The 21,904-nt window shown below is 40.8% G+C and overlaps 1 protein-coding gene across 31 annotated transcripts in view; it reads right to left on the bottom strand.

The window, feature by feature from the left end:
- The window catches only part of MACF1 (microtubule actin crosslinking factor 1), a 337,337-nt gene that overhangs the window by 200,030 nt on the left and 115,403 nt on the right, over positions 1-21,904 (bottom strand). For all 31 annotated transcript variants that reach the window (XM_045064242.1, XM_045064247.1, XM_045064244.1 and 28 more), the window contains exon 2: positions 10,502-10,563. In XM_045064242.1, the coding sequence (XP_044920177.1) occupies positions 10,502-10,563 (62 nt within the window). The remainder of the gene's footprint in view (positions 1-10,501; positions 10,564-21,904) is intronic.

Raw genomic sequence — 21,904 nt, 5'->3', positions numbered from 1 at the left:
CAATCTCACAACCCTGAGATCAAGACCTGAGCTGAAATCCAGAGTCAGATGCTTAACCAACTGAGCCACTCGGGACCCCCTGGAAGGATTAGAAAATGTTCTGACAGAAAGAAGATGGTAAAAATCACAGAAGACAAGGTACAGAGGTGAAATATGAGGGTATGAGGTGGAAATGTGAGGGGAAGGTATGAGCGTTTGTCCTTTGTGAATAAAGGATTAAGAAGGTGATAGGTAGATTACCCAGTTGGAGAAAATGGTTCACGATGAATTGGGTAACAGCTTTCAAAAACTGAGGGAATATTTCTTTAATTTTTGTGCTACTCACAATATGAACATAGATATAACATATTTTTTATTTTAACCAGCAATATTAACATTTCCTCCACCACTTTAAGTCTTAGACAAAGTAACACATCTAGCTCAGACTTGTAGCATTTGTTGATTTCTGTAGTTTAAATACTCCCACCACAATAAATAAATAAATAAATACTCCCACCATGACCAATTTCCAACCACTAATATAATATCACTAACTGCAATGTTGGAAAGAAATATACAGCAGCACACCATTATATACTTTTCCGTCAGACATAATTAACATAATTAATGTCAGGAGTGTAGATAATATTAACAAGTAGTAAAATAATTATGAGGTGATGTGTTTTGAGTATTTATTACCTTTATTTTAGAAATAATTTATTTAATTGTAAGTTTATATAATTTAATTTTTCATAATGGCTGTGCTTAGCAACCAGCTCACAAAATTAGTATTCAGCTCTTGTGAGCCCATGTAAGCTGGCTCCAAGATTTCAAGACTTCTCCCTCAAACGGGTCTAAGGTTTCAAAACCACAGTGCACCACTAACAGAAATAAGCGGGTCATGAGGGTTGGGAAGAAAGTGGTTTGAAAAATTCAATATTTTTTTTTAATTTAAAAAATTTTAAGATTTTATCCTTAAGCAATCTCCACACCCAACATGGGGCTCAAACCTACAACCCCAAGATCAAGAGCTGTACATTCCACTGACTGAGCCAACCAGTGCCCTGAGAAGTTCGATTTTTTTTTTTAAAGATTTTATTTATTTATTTGACAGAGGTCACAAGTAGGCAGACAGGCAGGCAGAGAGAGAGAGAGAGAGAGAGAGAGAGAGGAGGAAGCAGGCTCTCCACTGAGCAGAGAGCCCGATGCGGGGCTTGATCCCAGGACCCCAGGATCACAACCTGCAGAAGGCAGAGGCTTTCACTCACTGAGCCAGCCAGGTACCCCCAAAAAGTTCGATTTTAAATATGCTGAATTTAAAAAAGCAGCAAAGGAGCAACAAATGGTAATGTTCTAGAAGCAGCTGAAAATACCAGAATTCAATTTGGGTCAGCTGAGAACTTAAGTTTAGAAGTCATATGCATAGAGGTGCTAGCTAGCTAAAGACGTGGGAAATGTTGGCCTTTCTGGGTTAGGGGCAAGAAAGAAGAGCAGAGTGCTGAGGACTAAGCCTGTGGGAATAGCCAAAATTGGAAGGCAGGAGATGGAAAAGCAATCAACAAAGCATAGGGGGCAGAAAAGGGCAGGGAAAGAGGTAGGAAAACAAAACAAGAAATGGTAATCAAGGAGAGAGGGGATGGATGATCACCAGTATCAAATGCTCTAGGACAAGCATGAAGAAGACCAAGATAGGTCTTAACAAATACTGGTGTTTTTTTTGTGAGACTCATTTTCTAGAGAGTGGTATAATAGAAATCAGATTATAAATGAATTGCAGAGAATATATTAAATACTTTGTATTAAGTTATAAAGAGAAGGGACAACAATGAGAGACTTTTTTTATTTTGATAGATAAGACCTGAGCATAGGGCATTCAAATCAGGAATGGGCACTGAATAATTATTTAAATAAATTATAATGGGAATGAGGACCAAGTGAGATCATATTATCAACAGGACACTAAATACTACAGAGTACTGAAAAGAAAAAGAGGTACTTTGAAATATAAAGTTAATTTCACAATGAGGACTCAACATCTCCTTCTAAAAATTCCAATCATGTTTTACACCTGTGAACAGAAAAATTCAACCACCTTACAAGAAACTTTGCTGAGACTAATTTATTACGTCTCTCAGTCTTTCTCTCATTATAATGACTAAATAACTATGAAAAACTAAAAAGACAGGTAATGGGGAAGGGAGGGGTGCATTTTTTCCCTGGAGAATTTTTAGTAACAGAGAACAAGGTTAATTTCTGAAGCATACTGGATGCAGCTTTGCCTGGAGCAGGATCAAGTACCAAATGACACTTACTAGTGCTTCTGCATCAGAAAATGTTCAGATACAGAGATGGGATTTGGAGGGCTCAATTCATATCCTAAGATCACACTGTGAGTAAATGGCCAGGCCAATAAAATCCAGGTCGGCCCCATTCCAAAATCTTTACCTCTACTGTAAACACTAAGCTGCCTCCAAAATTTTCCACAAATCTCTTAAGGAAAAGAAAAAAAGCGGGGATGGGGGGCATCTAATAGTTAACACTGCTGAATGATATATATGAAATCCTAAGAGCTGTCATCACAAGGAAAAAAGTACTTTTTCTTTTTCTGCTTTCCCTTTTTTATCGTATTCATATAACACAATAGATGCTAACTAAACTTACTGCTAATCATTTCATAATATATGTAACCCAAACCAATGCACTGTACACATTACACTCATACAGTGATGTATGTCATTTCTGTCTCAGTAAGACTAGAAAAGGGAAAGGAAAGGAAAGACAAGAAAAAATCCAGTGAGCCAAGCATCAGATGTTTTAGAGGTAGCCAGGCGAAGCTAAAACTGCTCAAGAATCATCAATATGTATGTTTCTCTCCAACAAATACCCATGCTATTCTGTCAAGAAAAAGATGAGTCAACCACTTCAACTCACTGTCAACATTAGTGAATGTCTCTAAAGAATATATGTAAATGGCTAATAAACCCAGGAAAAGGTGCTCGATATCATTAGCATGTGGAAAATGTAAATCAAAACCACAGAAGATACAGCTCCCCACCCAACAGGAGGACTATAAGCAAAAAGACAGATTATAACTGTTGACAAGGATGTAGAGCAGCTGGAACCTTCATACATTGTTGGTAGAGATGTAAAATGGTACAGCTGCTTTGGAAAACAGTCTGACAGTTCCTCAAAAGGCTGAACACAAGTGGTCATACAACCCAATGACTCCACTCCCAGGTGTATACCCACGAGAGCAGAAAATATACGTTCAGGAAAAAAATGTGTACCTGAATGAATCTTTGTAGCGTTTCTTATTCATAATAGCCAAAAAGTGAAAATAACCCAAATGTCTATAAATTGATAAATTGATAATCTGTCTTTTTGCTTATAGTCCTCCTGTTGGGTGGGGAGCTGTATCTTCTGTGGTTTTGATTTACATTTTCCACATGCTAATGATATCGAGCACCTTTTCCTGGGTTTATTAGCCATTTACATATATTCTTTCGAGACATTCACTAATGTTGACAGTGATTTTCAGAGGGAGTGCAAACAGGCAAAGACCCGGGTAGTTGAAGTGGTTGACTCATCTTTTTCTTGACAGAATAGCATGGGTATTTGTTGGAGATAAACAAAATGTGGGACATCCATACAATGGAATATTACTTAGCAATTAAATACTGATACATGCTATTATGTGGATGAACTCTGAAAACTCTATACTAAGTAAAAGAAGCTAGTTACAAAGAAAAGGATCACATAGTGTATGATTCCATTTATAAAGGATGTCTAGAATGGGCAAATCTATAGAGTCAGAAAGTAGATTAGTGGTTGGGGCTGGGGGAAGGTATGTGGGGGTTGGCAGGATGACTGAAAGGTACAGGGTTTCCTTTGGAGTGATGAAATGTTCTAGAATGGATTATGAGACTGACGCGCTGCCCACTGCGCTAAGAAGGCGACTCTAGAATGGATTATGGTGATGGTTGCACAACTCTGAATATACTGTAAGTCACTGAACTGTATTTATTTAAATAGGTGAGTTGTAGGATATGTGAATTAAATCTCAAAAAAGCTATTTTTAAAAAATTAACAAATGAGGGGTGCCTGGGTGGCTCAGTGGGTTAAAACCTCAGCCTTCAGCTCAGGTCATGATCCCAGAACCTGGGACCGAGCCCTGCATTGGGACCTCTGCTCAGCAGGGAGCCTGCTTCCTCCTCTCTCTCTGCCTGTCTCTCTGCCTACTTGGGATCTCTATCTGTCAAATAAATAAATAAAATCTTCTTAAAAATAAATAGATAGATAGATAGATAAATAAATAAATGGGGGGTGACTAAATTTTGAGGGATCAAGTCCACCCAGGCCAGTCCTCCTCAATTCTTGCACATTAATAAGCGAAGATAAAGATTAACTTGAAAGTTATGGGCCCCTGGCTGGCTCAATCAGTAGAGCATGCAACTCTTCATCTTGAGGTCGTGAGTTCAAGCCCCATGTTGGGTGTAGATTACTGAAAATAAATAAATAAATAAAATATTAATGTGAAGTTATAGAAAAACAAACAGCTTCCCCCAACTTCTGAGTGGATTTAGCGAAAGGAATAAATTAAGTACTTGGAATGTAAGTACTTGGAATCAGAATCTAGCCCAAGGAGACAGGTGGCAGATGAGAAAGCATTGCCTGGAGAAGGTAAGTAGCCTGTGTGAGATCATCGAGCTGGGAAGTGTCCCGTCACCATCTCCTGACTCCAAGTTCAGTGTTCTTTCCCTTCACAAGGCCTCCATGATGCCAGAAGGGTAGAAAGAACATATTAAGGGGACCTCCTCTCCTCCAAAAAGAACCAAGGACTGCCACTTGGTATTCTTTGACACTTGTAGCAAACCACATCAAGAAAAGCTTTCCTCTAAAACTTAAAAAGAAACACAAGCAGCTCTAGGTCCTTGACCCAAACTATGTTGAAGAGCAATAAACAGGTCAGAGGAGAAAGTTTTAAAGAAAAGAATATGTTGTTTATTCTCATCTACATTTATAAAAGGTACAGAGTAAGTGAGAATGAGCCTAGTAACTTTAAATGGATTTCTGAATTTGTAGATTTCTAAACTGTAAGAGGGGAATTCCATATTGATTCAGTGGCTAAATTTATCCTCAAGGAAAAGCTTAAATGCTAATGCTAAAAATACTAATGCTTAAAAAATGTTTAAAAAGTGGAAATGTTAATGCTAAAAAACAGAGTGCAGTTGTCCCAGACTTTTTGCCTGTGAAAAAACGATGCTCAAATGCAGGGAATCAGTAGAGGATGGAAACTTATTGGGATGAGCAGAGGGACTCTTTGCCAGTAAGAATTTTATTGTCTCTCTGTTTGGAGAATTCCTTAAATTGAAACTAAAAGTGAGTGACACCTGCCACACCTGACTCACAAAGGGTCTCTGAAGATGAGGATGATTCTAGAATCCACAAAGGGCAGCTTTCTATAACAGGCAGTGAGGGTGCTTAGGTGCAGGGAATAGAAAATCCAGTCCAAAGGTAGGCCCAAAACTTTCAGTAGGGGTTGAGAGGTGTCTAGAGTGAAATCAGGTCCTGAAAACTCAGATCCAGGCACGGGAACCACCACCACAACAAAAGCCAATGCTCCTCCCTCTGGGTCTAAACAGCACTAGCACTACTCTGTCAATCCTTAAATGAAAATCCACTGCCAGTCTCCTTCTGACCTTTCACACAGAGGCCAATAAGCAAAGGCGTGTGAAAGTCCATGCAGTGCTAAGGTGAGCTGTCTCAAGGCTATGGCAGAACAGTAGTACCCAGGATCACTACAGCTACCTACCAATTCATGTCCAACTAGGGAGCCTCACACAGAAAAGCTGAGAAGGTCTGGAGTAAAAATTCGGAGTTGGAAAACTTTTCCTGTATACCTACCTAGAATTCTTAACTGAAATTCCAGGAAGACCAGTAGCTTCTAGATTGCTAGACTAAATACTGGCCTCTCCTTTCTACCTATACCTTCTGAAGTCAACAAGAACTGATCAGAGAAAGCATTTCTCTTCCTTAAGGACTCAAGTGCTCAGTTCTCTCATCCTTTCTGGGAGTTCTCTCTGAGGGCATAAACTTTATCAGCTACCTGGACCTAGGGACATGATATAAATATTTAAATAAAACCTCATTTAAAAACTAGATTTTGGGGGGTGCCTGGCTGGCTTAGTCAGTAAAGCATGCCAAGCTTGATCTTGTGGTTGTGAGTTCAAGCCCCACACAGAACCAAACTAAAAAAAAATTTTTTAAGTAATAAAACTCTAGATTTCTCTCTCTCTCTCTCTCTCTTTTTTTTTTTACATTTTAAAATAATTTCTACACCCAACATGGGGCTCAAACCCACAACCCTAAGAATGAGAGTCACAAGTTCCACTGACTGAGCCAGCCAGGTGCCCCTCTAGATTTCTCTTTCTGACTGTTCTAGCATATGTCCAGAACACTTCAGTTTGTAGGCTTGTGTTCTAAATTAGGTTATTTATATATTACAGATGTCAGTGGTCTTAAAAAAAAAAAAACCTCTTTTAAGATTGGACCAACAATGTTCTTGACTAATAAAGAGGAATTAATTTGCTAAGCCACAACAAACTATTTCCCACGGAGACAGCTGGGGATCCAAGAGATCCCAGGTCAACTGAATCCAGAGCTTGAGAGGCTTGTTGCTTTGATCTCATATCCATCTACTTGCCAATGGCCACATTAATCTGGGTGTACTTGGGGAGCACAGCAAGGGATGCCTGGATTACAAAAAAACAAATCTCGGTCCCTATTTCTCAGTACAAAGTTCAAAGACTGCCAGCATGGCGCAATGATTCTGATTAGCCGTGAATCCCTCTCTCTAAAATATCCCAAGATGAGAAAAGCCGTCACAACTCTAGGGCTGAGGGTCTGAGAAGAGAGGAAAAATAGCCAGGGACTGAAGTAAAGCTCTGGCTGGCCTCCAATTTCTAACAATGCTCTGTTGTGTTCATCTCGTTTCTCCCTCCCTGGGCCTCCTGTCATCACGCAGCACTGAGGCAGAAATCCAACCAGCAATAGCGGAGAGCCAGGGCATTTGTGTTCAACTACAAAGTTAAGGAGACCAGCCCGACTCAGGATAAATTCAAATCTTCCAATTGTTAGAGATGAGGCACAAAAGAGTAAGTTCGGGGCATTTTTAGAAGAAAGAACAAGTAATTTTAATCATAATACTCATGAGTGGTCCCTAGCTCCCTCCTTCACTAGCCGTATGATCTTGGGAAAGTCACTTTACCCCTTCAAATTCTCACTTTCCTTAGCTGGGAAAACTGAGAGAGTAAAATACCTTTACTGCCTTCAGAGTTATCATTAGAATCAAGCCAGATAAGAATGTGCTCTGTAAGCTATAAAACACTATTGAAATATTATTTGCTCATGGCAACAAATCCTGGGTATTTCTCCTATCTGTGGTGCAGTATATGGTAGAGGAAGTAGTACAATACAGTCTGAGCCCTCGGTGAGCATGCTGATAGGGGAGGCAACGCATGAACACACAAGGCATCACTTCAAAGTGGTGTGGAAAAGAGACAGAGTTGAGATTAATTTAGTCTGAGGATCAGAGGTCAGATTCCCAGGAAGGTGATATCGGACATGGGCCTTGAAGGGTAAGTGGGTGATGGCCAGGCAGAGGAGATTGGGATGTGCATTCTAGGGAGCAAGAGATGAATACGCAAAGAGGTGTGAAAGCACGCAGTGTTTAGGGAGCAGTGACTTATCTCATGTGGGCCCAGCACAGGCTACATAGAGGACAATGCCTGCAAATGAAGCCGGGGGGCTTGAAACCAGGTTGTCAAGGAGTCTGCATCATGACAGAGTTCTGTGTCATCAAACTGGAAGCAAATGGTACATCTTGAAGGAATTAGAGGGAAATAGCCATTTTCTCTCGCTGTCTCTCTTCCCTTCTCTTTATCCTGATGCTAACTTTATCCTGACACAGTATCAGTATCTGCCTTCAAGTTAAAATTAACAGAAAGATATAGAACGTATACAAGTGCTATAACAGAAGTACATAAGGAATACGGTGAGGGCATAAGAAAAGGATAGTCACTCCCATATGGAAGATTCAGGAAAGTATTTATTGAGGTCATGTTCAGTTGGGGTTACATAGGCAGAACAGAGATTGGAGAAGGCTCCACACAGAGGGAGCAGCATGAGCAAGGATACAGCTGTAAAATAACATGCACATGGCTCTTAGCATGGCACATGGTTCACCAAGTGCCTGAGATAAAAGGGAAATTCGATGCTATGAGCCTGGAAAGGCAGGCAGAAGCCAGGCCATTACTGCAGACATTAAGAACACAGGTTCTATACTTTAGGTTGTCTGAATTCTAAAATTTCAGTTTTGCCTCTTTCTAGTAGCGTGACCCTGAAGAAGTTAAGTTCTCTAAAGTTCATTGCCCTCATTGATAAAATGGGAAAATTGAAAGAGTCTACAGAATAAGTTCACTGAGCAATAAAGAAGCTAATCCATGTTGAGGACCTAGTCCAGAACGTCAGCTTTATGGTAAGCACTCAATAAACTATTACTACTATTTGTGTTATCAGTATTACCACAGAAAACCCTACTAGGAGCTATTACAGTGATCAAGGCAAGCTGAAAAGGCCCTGCACTAGAGCAGAGGTCATGGGGATTGAGGAGAAAAGTCAGGTACAAGCATCTTTCTGAGCTAGAAGTGACTGATTGGAACTGATGACAAGGGAGATGATGGGCAGCCTGAAAATAGTTCTAGATTCCTAATTTGGATAGCTAAGTACATGAATGAAAATATTTAGCAATTTGTGGTGTGTTGAATATGGATATGTCTGGGTGACATCTAGATGAAAGTGTCTAGTACACTGTCGTTGGCTTAGGAAAGAACACAGGAAATGGCTCTATCATTATGTCCATATCCAGATCTTGTATTTTGGAAAACTGCCCTCACCAGAAGCCCCCATTAAACAGTGGCCCTCAGGAGCCATACTGATTTATGTAACCATCTCCCTAGCCATAGATTACTGAGCTACAGATGGACACCGGACCCATGGAAGAAAAGAACATCCCAGCCAATCAGATTTTCTGTGTTTTGTGTCTACAGAATTCTGTAGCCACAAATTACATCACCATTTGAGAGATAGCCACCACACAAGCAATGGCAGAAGCAATGAATGTAGGAGACATACAGAAAGAAATAAAAATGAGAAAACACAAGGCCTCAATAAAAACAGAGAGTAGCTGCCTGATAATACTTAGCTTTCATAATAAAAACTTGTTCCATCCAGACACCAGATTCTAGGAGATCATCTCATACTTTTTCTGCTTGTGCTTCCTTGTGTTCCACACTACAAATGATCCCTGTGACTAACACAAGACTACCAAAGAAGAGTAGAGAACAAAACAAGAAAATGGGTAAGGTTAGGACCCTGGGAACACCAACATGGAGGAGTCAGAGAAAGAAAAAGGCATTCACAGGACGCGTGGGTGGCTCAGATGGTTAAGTGTCTGCCTTTGGCTCAGGTCATGATTCCAGGGTCCTGGCATCGAGTCCCGCATTGGGCTCCCTGCTCCTTGGGGAGCCTACTTTTCCCTCAGCTTCTGCCTCTGTCTCTCATGAATGGACAGATAAAATCTTGAAAGAAAGAAAGAGAGAAAGAAAGGAAGAAAGAAAGCAAACAAGCAAGCAAGAGAAAAGAGGTAATTCAGGAAAAATCAGTGTTCAGAAGTCAACATAAGAGAGGGTTTTAAGGTATATTAAGTTAGTCAGCAGTATCAGATACTGTAGAGAAACCAAATAAGAGGAAGATAAAACTAGGCTACTGGACATGGCAATTAAGAGGTCACTGGTGACCTTTCCCAGAGCAGTAATCAATATAACTCAAAATTATGTAAAGTATTTGAGTAATTATGATATACTATTCAAAAATGTTATTTTCAAATCTGGACTGCCATATTAGTCATACTGCTTATCCTTAGGTGGGCTTTTAACATGTCTCTGCCTTGGTTTCTCCTCTACTTAAAAACAATAAAATCTTCCCCCAACCCTAGCCGTTCTGGAAGTGTTCTGTGTCTTACACTGCATGATGCTTACGGTGTAAATACACATGTAAAAACAGCTTAAACCAAACATTTAAGATTTGTGCACTTAAAGATAAAGAACAAAAGCCACTCTGCCCCATCTTCACACAGTAATCAGATCTAGAAATGAAAATAAAGAAGGGAGCTTATAAAATAATTTATAAAGCTGGAACAAAGTATTCTTTGAATCCAGGAATCACCCCCTGGTACCCTCAACCTTCATGTTCTGAGGTAATGGGATTTCTTACTATCCTATCCAAGAAACTGATCAGTACAAGTTTCCACACGGTTATGACTATGTTAGTTATTTTTAAAAAGTCACATGTGTATCTGCATCAAGCACATGACAAGCAATCTGAACTCTCTGAGAGAAGGACTGACAGATCCAGCTTAGGTGCAGCCAGAGGTGTTGGGGCAGCAGCTACAAAGGAGTCCTACCTTCATCAGGTGCTTGTTGACCCACTTGGTGAAAGTCTTCTTCTGAACACGGTCCCGTTCATCTGTAAAGCAAACACAGAGAAGGCATTGGCTTAGCATGGCCCGGATAAGTTCCCCTACTCCTGCTTCATCCACAGCCCAGCTTCTCTGTGGACCGTGGAGACAGTTTCCACACACCCATGTTGCTGGGAAAATTTGGCCTGTCTGAACTTCCTCTTCTTTCCTGACCATCTTGCCACTTTATAGATTAGACAGAATCATAAGCCTCAAAAACCGTGACATGGCAAAGTCTCTTTAGCTTCATAATCTGGAGAGTGGATGAGTCTCTACTTCCCCCAAAGCAACCTCCAAAAAGCCAAAGTTGTGAACACCACCCGCAGAAGAGGTTGAGTGGACTTGGCATTTGGGCCACTCGTACTACGGAGATTCCATCATCTCCCTCTTCACTTATGGATCTGTCAGACCAGTGCTCTGCTCCCCCACCCTCTCCTGCTCCATTCCGGTTTCCACCCCTAGCTCCCATTTCCGTAGCAGCCATTACCAACCAGGCAACCCCAGAAAGCTGTTCAGTTTAACCCACTGCACACCTGCCCCAGCTCTTCCTTCTCATAATTCCTACAGAGCCACTTCTTTGTAGGCATACTCTCCATTCTCAGTTTTGTGCATCCCATTCACAAAAACATGACTGCCAATACTTGGGAATCACTATTCCAAAGGCCTGATCCTGAAGAGGACTCCCTTTCTCCCACATCTGCCAATTCTCAGAGCACTTCCAGACCAATGATCCATCAGCCCTGCTCCTTTTCTTCTATTTGAAGCCTATGCCACCCCCCTAATTATCTTGCTCAAATCATGCTCACTGTCATCGACCACTCCCTGGCGCCTGCCCTCCTCCACATGGCAAATCTACCTTAACCTCCCAACAACTTAGTTCACATTTACTATCTCCACACGCATCCTCTGGCATCATCCACAACTGACTTCATCTCTAGTTCATATCCAGCCACCACACTGTCACGAATTCCTGCTTCAAACACAGTCATCCTAATCATTCCCAAGCTTTATCACTCCATTCTTATTTTATCCCTTTTATTAAAAGCATCTAAGCTTATCCTGGTCTACGCTAGACATCACAGTTAAGCAATTAAAGCTGCCATCACTAATACCCCAGGAACTGTCACCTGCCTAACCTTCCACCACTAAGTTCACCATGACAATCTGGGAATCTGAATTACCACCACTGCTCAACTCTTCCATTTTTTTCTCCAAGTCAGGGAGCATTTCAGAAGAAAGTGGCAGAATTAAATAACTCTGGTTCACTAGTAATCTTCACAAACATCATTGAGGTCTTCCCTCCCTACTGCCCAGTCACTCCCCTCTGACTGCCTAGTAAGAGCCGCACAGCTGCTGTTCAAACAATGCTGACTCTCTCCACTTCCAGTACTACCTACTCACATTTCTGAGTTCATAGACACTCAGTGCTACCTCATCCCTGTCTTTGCTCTTAATTTCACATCCTTCTTTTCAGCCTTAAACCTTTTCCTGCTTTGCAAGGAACAGTGCTCTCTTGCTACTATATAGTGCTCTCTTGCTACTATATAACTCTAATTTAGGAATTAGAGTTAGTTATCTAATCTTGTTCCCTGCTGAAACATGATTCCCTTCAACAACAAAGAATCATCTGTTTAGGGTTGAAAGGTCTGCCCAAATCCTGCACAATTCTATAATATTCCTGATACTTAAAAATAGAGAATTCACTACTCCTAAGGCAATATATCAATTTAATAGTTCTATAAATATGACATAATTTGCTTCCTTATAAATTCTCCCTACTGGCTCTCATTTGGAACTGTTAGAATTTTTTTTTAAGTGTAGGCTACCTCTCACATTTTTTTTTTTAAAGATTTATTTACTTGAGAGAGAGAGAGTGGGGTGAGGGGCAGAGGGAGAAGCAGACTTCCCACTGAGCAGGGAGCCAGATTTGGGGCTGAAGCCCTATGCAGGCCTGATCCCAGAACTCTGGGATTATGCCCCATGAGTGACTCCACGAGCCGCCGCAGAGCCCCAGGCTACCTTTCACCTAATAGAGCCCTGCAAGTATTCAAAGCCAGGATTTTTATTAGATTTGAGCACTGTCATCCCACCATATTTTGAGATTTTTAGATGCTGATTCAATTATCCAACATCTTCATTATCCTTTCCAAGCCTGTGTCACCTACAGACTGAATGAGAATCAGCTTACAACTGCAGTCTCATCTACATCATTGACACTGCTCACACTATTTTCTCTTCACGGCATGCCTCTCTCTCTCTCTACAAGTATTACTTACTCCTTTTTAAAAAGATTTTATTTATTTATTTGAGCATAGTCCTTGACATGGAGCCTGATCCCACGACCCCAAGATCATGACTTGAGCCAAAATCAGGAGTTGGATGCCCAACCAACTGAACCATCCAGGCACCCCAAATACTGTTTACTTTTTAAAATCTAGCTCATTCATTCATTCATTTCTTCTTTGAATACATCTTTTTTTTTAATACATCTTTTTTTTTTAAGATTTTTAAAATTTATTTGACAGATAGAGATCACAAATAGCCAGAGAGGCAGGCAGAGAGAGAGGGAGAAGCAGGCTCCCTGCTGAGCAGAGAGCCCAATGCGGGGCTCAATCCCAGGACCCTGAGATCATGACCTGAGACGAAGGCAGAGGTTTAACCCACGGAGCCACCCAGGCGCCCCTGAATACATCTTTATTAAGGACCTACATGTTTGGAAGAGCCTGTGTTTGACTCTGATGATAGATACCAAAGTCACTCCCCAGCTCATGGTTTCCCTTGCTCTCTCTCAAATAAATAAATAAAATATTTAAAAAGAAAAAATAGATACCAAAGTCACAGTCTCTATCTTTAAAAGAGATGACAGTCGAGGCACCTGACTGGCTTAGTTGATGGAACACACAATTCCTAATCTTGGGGTCATGCATTCAAGTCCCATGTTGGATGTGGAGACTACTTTATAAAAAAATAATAAAATAAAATAGATGACAGTCTAGCAGAGAAAAGAAATAACTTCAGTGCAGTTTGATACATGCTATAAATAGAGCTAAGCATAGAGTGCTCAAGAACAGAAGAAAAATGGTTAAGCTACCTGAATAGGAGAGGGACACATGGGCAGTTAGTCAAAGTTTCCAGAGAAGGAAGTCTAACAAAACCTTAAGAGATGAGAAGTTAGCGAAGAATTAAAGGGAAGGGACAAAGCTACTACATGCAAATTTCACCTAATGCAAATTCATGGAGACAACCAGGCGCTTATGTTCAGAGAAGTGCACAGAATCAAGGATGGTTGAAAGACAGGATGTGTATTAGGTAGTGGAGAGACTTAAAACTAGATAGGATGCCATGGGCCAAATCATGACCTTTTTTTTTTTTTTTAAGATTTTTATTTATTTATTTGACAGACAGAGATCACAAGTAGGCAGAGAGGCAGGCAGAGAGAGAGAGGAGGAAGCAGGCTCCCTGCAGAGCAGAGAGCCTGATGTGGGGCTCGATCCCAGGACCCTGGGATCATGACCTGAGCTGAAGGCAGAGGCTTTAAACCCACTAAGCCACCCAGGCACCCCAATCATGACCTTTCTTATAAGCTAGTAAGTCCAAACTTTACCACTAAGAAATTGGTAGGAGAAGCTAAGAAAAAGCTTTGAAAAATTTTAAATAAGAGAAAACATGATCAGATGTGTGCTTGAGAAAAATTACTTTGGCAGCCTCTCCTGACAACTCCAGGTTTCAAAAGTCTCTTTGTCCTACAAATTTTTATGGTACTTCCCATGCTAATCACTCAATCAGCACTTATATAATAATATGGAGTCCTCAACTTTTAATATGCTTATTCTTACATCATCAATGAGATCACTAACTCCTAAGGAAAGAGATTATGCTTTACTTTTTGTATCTCCCAATGCTGCTAACAGCTACAGCTCTGCAGGATATGACCTAAAACAAAAACAAAAACTTTCTTGACTGGTCAATATATGATTAGAAGACTGGCTAATGAAACACACAGAATGAAATCAGAGCTGAATTCCCCTATGGAGAAAATAGTCCAGTATGTAAAAAACCCCAACACCCCAATAAGTGTCACCTGTGTGCCGAAACATGCAGCCACTATGTGAAAACAAAATTAAAGCCAACTAAAAGCTGTGCCCCTCTACATTTCACCTCTACCAAACCCATTCTGCCTCACTACATTAGTACCTTCATAACCAAGAATGACCATTGCTAGTTTTACAAAAGTCTCACTCTAGAGACACAAGTTTTCCTAGCTATTTTTCTTTTCAGAATTTTTTATTATAAAAGTTAAATGTGTTTACCATGACAGGTTAAATAAGAGACGGAAAACAAAAAGTTAACAAATTTCCTTTTAAACTAACCAACATTTTAAAGAAGGAGCAGGGGGTCAGGTGGCTCAGTCAGTTAAGCATCTGACTCTTGATCTCAGTTCAGGTCTTGATCTCAGGGTCGTGAGTTCAAGCTCTGTGTTGGGGAGATATATATATGTATGTATATGTATATATATGTATACGTACGTATGTATGTATATGTATATATATATAAATACACATGTGTATGTATATATAAAGAAAAGGCGAATTCATGGGATTTCTTTTCACTCTACTGCCTCCTTTATTTTAGACCTGAAGATGCAACGGGCACAACGGACACTGGTCCATCTTACTATGTTTCCAATAGCTAAAAACAGACTTCTAATACAGCAGCAAGAGGTCCAAGTATCTATTCTGAGCATAACTACTAATGGCAACATGATTACAAGCACTTCTCAAGACCAGGTAGCCTGCCTTAGAGCTGAGCTGTAAGTTCCTTAGAAAAGGGTCCTCGAATAGCCAAAGGGATATTGAAAAAGAAAGCCAACGTTGGTGGCATCACAATTCCGGACTTCAAGCTCTATTACAAAGCTGTCATCATCAAGACAACATGGTACTGGCACAAAAACAGACACATAGATCAATGGAACAGAATAGAGAGCCCAGAAATAGACCCTCAAATCTATGGTCAACTAATCTTCGACAAAGCAGGAAAGAATGTCCAATGGAAAAAAGACAGCCTTTTCAATAAATGGTGCTGGGAAAATTGGACAGCCACATGCAGAAAAATGAAATTGGACCATTTCCTTACACCACACACAAAAATAGACTCAAAATGGATGAAGGACCTCAATGTACGAAAGGAATCCATCAAAATCCTTGAGGAGAACACGGGCAGCAACCTCTTCGACCTCTGCCGCAGCAACATCTTCCTAGGAACAATGCAAAAGGCAAGGGAAGCAAGGGAAAAAATGAACTACTGGGATTTCATCAAGATCAAAAGCTTTTGCACAGCAAAGGAAACAGTTCACAAAATCAAAAGACAACTGACAGAATGGGAGAAGATATTTGCAAACGACATATCAGATAAAGGACTAGTGTCCAGAATCTATAAAGAACTTAGCAAACTCAACACCCAAAGAACAAATAATCCAATCAAGAAATGGGCAGAAGACATGAACAGACATTTCTGCAAAGAAGACATCCAGATGGCCAACAGACACATGAAAAAGTGCTCCATATCACTCGGCATCAGGGAAATACAAATCAAAACCACAATGAGATATCACCTCACACCAGTCAGAATGGCTAAAATCAACAAGTCAGGAAATGACAGATGCTGGCGAGGATGCGGAGAAAGGGGAACCCTCCTACACTGTTGGTGGGAATGCAAGCTGGTGCAGCCACTCTGGAAAACAGCATGGAGGTTCCTCAAAATGTTGAAAATAGAACTGCCCTATGACCCAGCAATTGCACTATTGGGTATTTACCCTAAAGATACAAATGTAGTGATCCAAAGGGACACATGCACCCGAATGTTTATAGCAGCAATGTCCACAATAGCCAAACTATGGAAAGAACCTAGATGTCCATCAACAGATGAATGGATCAAGAAGATGTGGTATATATACACAATGGAATACTATGCAGCCATCAAAAGAAATGAAATCTTGCCATTTGCAACAACATGGATGGAACTAGAGCGTATCATGCTTAGCGAAATAAGTCAAGCAGAGAAAGACAACTATCATATGATCTCCCTGATATGAGGAAGTGGTGATGCAACATGGAGGCTTAAGTGGGTAGAAGAAGAATAAATGAAACAAGATGGGATTGGGAGGGAGACAAACCATAAGTGACTCTTAATCTCACAAAACAAACTGAGGGTTGCCGGGGGGAGGGGGTTTGGGAGAAGGGGGTGGGATTATGGACATTGGGGAGGGTATGTGCTTTGGTGAGTGCTGTGAAGTGTGTAAACCTGGTGATTCACAGACCTGTACCCCTGGGGATAAAAATATATGTTTATAAAAAATAAAAAATTAAAAAAAAAAAAAAAAAAGAAAAGGGTTTTTATGGAACAACTGTGCCCCCAAAGCTAAAGGATCCTTTTTTAGGATCCTTCGTCCCAGACCCATCGAGTATATGCAAGTTCTTTCCTGATTTAAGCATTAAGACAAGAGGATAAAGGGGCGCCTGGGTGGCTCAGTGGGTTAAAGCCTCTGCCTTCTGCTCAGGTCCTGATCCCAAGGTCCCACATCGGGCTCTCTGCTCAGCGGGAAGCCTGCTTCTCGCGCTCTCTCTCTCTGCCTGACTCTCTGCCTACTCGTGATCTCTCTTTGTCAAATAAATAAATAAAATCTTAAAAAAATAAATATATAAATGTTAGTTACCTAATGTTTCCAGCAACTGGAAGGAGTATTATCATAAGATTAGGAAACTAGGAGGCATAGATTGGGTGTTGGGTAGGTTGAGTTAAGTAGAAGAAAAATGAGGTGTTAGCAGACCTTCTTGCTGGCAGTTGGAACGTTAGGTCTAGAGTTCAGAAGAGCAGGCAGAATTGAGGCTACAGATTTGAAGCTAACAGTTGACAGGTGTGGCTGTGGGAAATACAGGAGACAGCCTATCTCAACTTATCTTCCGAAATCACCACTTTGCCCATATCATCCCTCTACTCAAAAATTCTTTAGTGGCTCCCAGAAGACCAAGTCCAGGTCCTTTGTTTCCATTGTCTGTTATAACCCTTTGAAATTAAATTCTGGTTTTTATTCCCTGTGTGTTAGGTAGTTGGAGGAAATAAATACCTGGCCTCTGACCTGAAGAAATTTATAATCTACTCTTCCAACTTTATCTTTGGGCTCTCCCCAGCATGACTCACCTGGGTCATTCTGATATCATTGTTTCCAAACATAACTTGCAAATTCTTGTCTCTGTTGTCCCTACCAGAATATCTGTCTCCCTCATTTTGGGTTATCTAAGTTAGAGCCTCCTTAGAAGGTCCAGTTGAAGTCCCGCTTCTCCCTTTACATCTTTTCACCTATGCCAGCCACTTCTAGATGCCTGCAGGTGCCTGTGTTTATTCACTTTACTTGACACGAAGCATATAAAACCTATTGTTACATATCTCTCTGTGTAAATCCTATTTATCTTCAGCTCTTTAGAGTCAAGACCATGTTTTAAGTTTACTTAAAAACCCAACATTTGGGGTGGCTCAGTTGTTAAGCATCTCCCTTAGGCTCAGGTCATGATCCCAGGGTCCTGGGACTGAGCCATACATCGGGCTCTCTGCTTGGCGGGAAGCCTCCTTCTCCCTCTCCCATTCCCCCTGCTTGTGTCCCTCTCTTGCTATGTCTCTCTCTGTCAGATAAATACATAAATAAATAAATCTCTTTTTTTTAAACCAACATTTAAGAAAATAATGGGTACTCAAGAATACTCATTCATTTAACAAATATATACTGAAAGCCCACTATGCACCAACGTTGTATCTACAAGGACTCTTTAAGATGGTATTTTCAAAGTCAGACTAAGTATTCCCAAATGATAATTAAAAGGCTGCTTTTCAGTAAGGAGCAGGGATTTCCATTCAGATGTCCCAACTACAGTTACAGCTTTCCTAAATTCTTCTTGTCACATCTGGACCCAGAAGACTTTGCACTACTTCATGTAAGCTCAAAGAAAAGAGGCTGAAGAAACAGACCCATACAGAAGACAAACTGATGGCTGCTAGAGGGGAGAGGGGGAGGGGTATGGGCAAAATGGGCAAAGAGGAAAGCGAGATACAGGCTTCCATTTACTTCCATGAGTAAGTCATGGGAATCAAAGGTACAGCACAGGCAATATAGTCAATAATATTGTAATAGCATATGGTGACAGATGGTAGATACATTTGTGGTGAGAAAGAATGTATAAACTTATTGAATCATACATCCAAATCTAATATAACATTATGTGTCAACTATACTTCAAGAAGGAAGAAAGGGGGGCACCTGGGTGGCTCAGAGGGTTGAGCCTCTGCCTTCGGCTCGGGTCATGATCTCAGGGTCCTGGGATCGAGCCCCATGTCGGGCTCTCTGCTCGGCAGGGAGTGTGCTTCCCACTCTCTCTCTGCCTGCCTCTCTGCCTACTTGTGATCTCTCTCTCTGTCAAATAAATAAATAAAATATTTAAAAAAAAAAAAAAGAAGGAAGAAAGGGAGGGAGGAAGGGGGGGGGGGAAGACAGATACATAGAGATCAAGCAATTAACTGTGCTTACCAAAAATATACAATGGCACCAAAATTATAAATGATTCCTATCCTCAAACATATATAAGTCAATTCTGGGAGATAAGACAGACCTAGATATCGTGTTTACTCTGCGTCAGGCACTGTGCAAGGCCTGTTTCATTTAGTATTCGACTCAGTCCTCACAATCTACCAAGCACACACTATGTATTCTTATTTTTATAGTTCAAATTGAAGCTCAAAAAGGCTTATTAATAATTTGCCCAAAGTCACACAGTTAGCTAGTAGCACAATTGTGGTTCAAATCCAAGTCTGTGATGGACTTTTAATCAATCACCAACCCTTGAAATTATTAGAAAGCAACACAATATCGTCCTGAGTAATGACAGGAAGAAGGGAGGTGAAAACTGTAACTGTAACTGGGGTTCATGACAGGCATCTATCACCAAGGGTTGGTGGGCTTAGAATGTCTCAGTGAACACTGAGAAATGGGAGTTTAGGAAGGTGATAATTCTATAAATTTCAGTGCAGAATTAAAGTTTTGTGTTGTTTCTCAGACAAACTGGAACTTTATTAATGACAATTCTTTGCTCTACTGGGAATCTGAGAGTAAACAACAGAAGTTAAATAAAGAAATAAGCCAGGAGTAAGCATGGTCGTGAGAGAAATGAGCCATAGAGATGGAGGGAGAGGCATACAAGGCAAAGGGAAGAGGGGGGAAAAACTCAATAGTTTCTTGAATATTCATTAGATTATCAGAAAAGCTAAATCACAGATGCAAAGAGATTAAAGGTTTAAGAATCCTCAAAATATCATCTGAAAGATGTCGAAATCCAAGCCCTAAGAAGCCCTCTTAAGTGGGATAAAGTGACACAGGGGCACAATTAGGTCTATAACTTGGGATTTGCTGGCCTCTAGTCTACAATGCTTACCTTACAGAACACTCAGCTCCCCTCTTTGAATCTGAGTTTCATCTACAATTTTGGAGTTTGGACTAGGTCAATGGTTCCCAAATACCAGTCTGTGAACCAGTCATATCAAAATCACCTGCAGAGCTTACACTGGGCTAAGGGCTTGAATATCATGTACTCCTCATAATGACTCTGAGTTAGGTCTATTTAAACCCCCTTTTTATTTTTTATTTATTTTTTTAAAACACCTTGTTCTTATTTTTTTTTTAAGATTTTATTTATTTATTTGACAGAGATCACAAGTAGGCAGAGAGGCAGGCAGAGAGAGAGGAGGAAGCAGGCTCCCCACTGAGCAGAGAGCCCGATGCGGGGCTCGATCCCAGTACCCTGAGATCATGACCTGAGCTGAAGGCAGAGGCTTTAACCCACTGAGCCACCCAGGTGCTCCTAAACCCCCTTTTTAAAAATGAGGAAACCAAGGCATAGAAAGATCAAGCAATTCCCCTAGCTCATCTAGCCATTTAGTGATAGGGCTGAAGCCCCAAGCAGACAGGTGATGCCAGAGGCCATTAGGCCACTCTGCCTTGAGGGATTAAACAGGGTATGATGAGAGAGAATGTTTTTGCCCCCAAACTTTCAGTAAAGATTCTAAACTTCCTTAAACTTCTCCGTTGGTTAGAGAAAAGGGGCCCTTTTATCTCCAAGCACTTTCAGATGCAGAAGATTCTCTTCTCTAGATCTCAGGAAGGAAATCTCAATGATACCAGAAAGATAGAAGGCTAGACTTGCAGGCATGGCAACAACAGATGAAACCTGCCCCTCCATGTGCCCCAAACATTACTATAATACCACCTTTGTTTCTCACAAAGCACTTAAATATCTGGCAGCACTGGCCTAGTGGTCAGGAGACAGAATCATAACTGTAGCTCTCCTACAGCCCTTCTGAGATTTCTTCTGCTCTCTCCCCTTGATAAAATAGCTGGCTATTTCAATTTTAGTGAAAAATCTGCCTATTTGGGTCACAATTTTGTTCTGCTTTAGAGATTCAAGAAAATAATATCAAAAGTTATTTTGATTATCAAAGTTGATGATCAATCCAGGAGTTTCCAAACCAGTAAGTGTTCCAAAATAAATCAGAAAACCTAACATAAAGCTGTCAACCTTTTCTTTTGCTAAGTAGGGATAATCTAAAACCAAACTACTACGTAAGAAAAATTCTTTCATAAAATAAAGGACATTTTAACACCAGAAAAGTAGGAAGGACAATCACAGTAAAGGACAGGTCTTGAAATGAGTTTCCTTTTATGAAAGGCACACTACTTTCTCCTTACCTTTTTCATTTTACCAAGAACGGACGAACTGACATCTCATTCCAGCACCAAGTCTGTGCACCCTGCAGTTTGGAAGCCAAAGAAATCTGTGGCCAAAAAGCCTGGGCCACTTGCTCAAGATCACAGAACATGATTTAAATGAACTCTTGTCCTTTATCCAGGGAAACCTAAGCCACAGCCTACACAACACTCCTCCTAGCCTGCAATTCTTCTTTAGGTCCCCCGTCCCATCCCAGGTCCCATTCTCAGACCATCCTGGAGCCCTCTTCCCTCCTCATAGCTGGCAGAAGAGAGCAAGTGAAAGAGGAAACCCAGGCCATGACTCCTCCCTCCCACCCACCCCCCATCCAGTCCGCTCAGAGGTGGACTCCGTAACCAACCAACTTCTGCTAAAAATACACCCTGGACTCTTAGAACTATGCAACATAACTTAAAAGTGGTTTCCTGATACAGGCAAAAAGAAGCATGAGCATGAATTCAGCCTCTATAAAAAAGTCCCACACCCAAAGCTCAGGCTCTTAACTGCCAGTCACTACAAGCTTAAGAAGTTCCCCAGGAAGTAG

Source organism: Mustela putorius, unplaced genomic scaffold (genome assembly GCF_011764305.1).
Source record: "Mustela putorius furo isolate JIRA1106 unplaced genomic scaffold, ASM1176430v1.1 tig00003853_pilon_pilon_pilon, whole genome shotgun sequence".
Lineage (NCBI taxonomy): Eukaryota > Metazoa > Chordata > Mammalia > Carnivora > Mustelidae > Mustela > Mustela putorius.
Note: the sequence above shows the minus strand (reverse complement) of the source record. Positions and strands in the feature narration are given on the sequence as shown.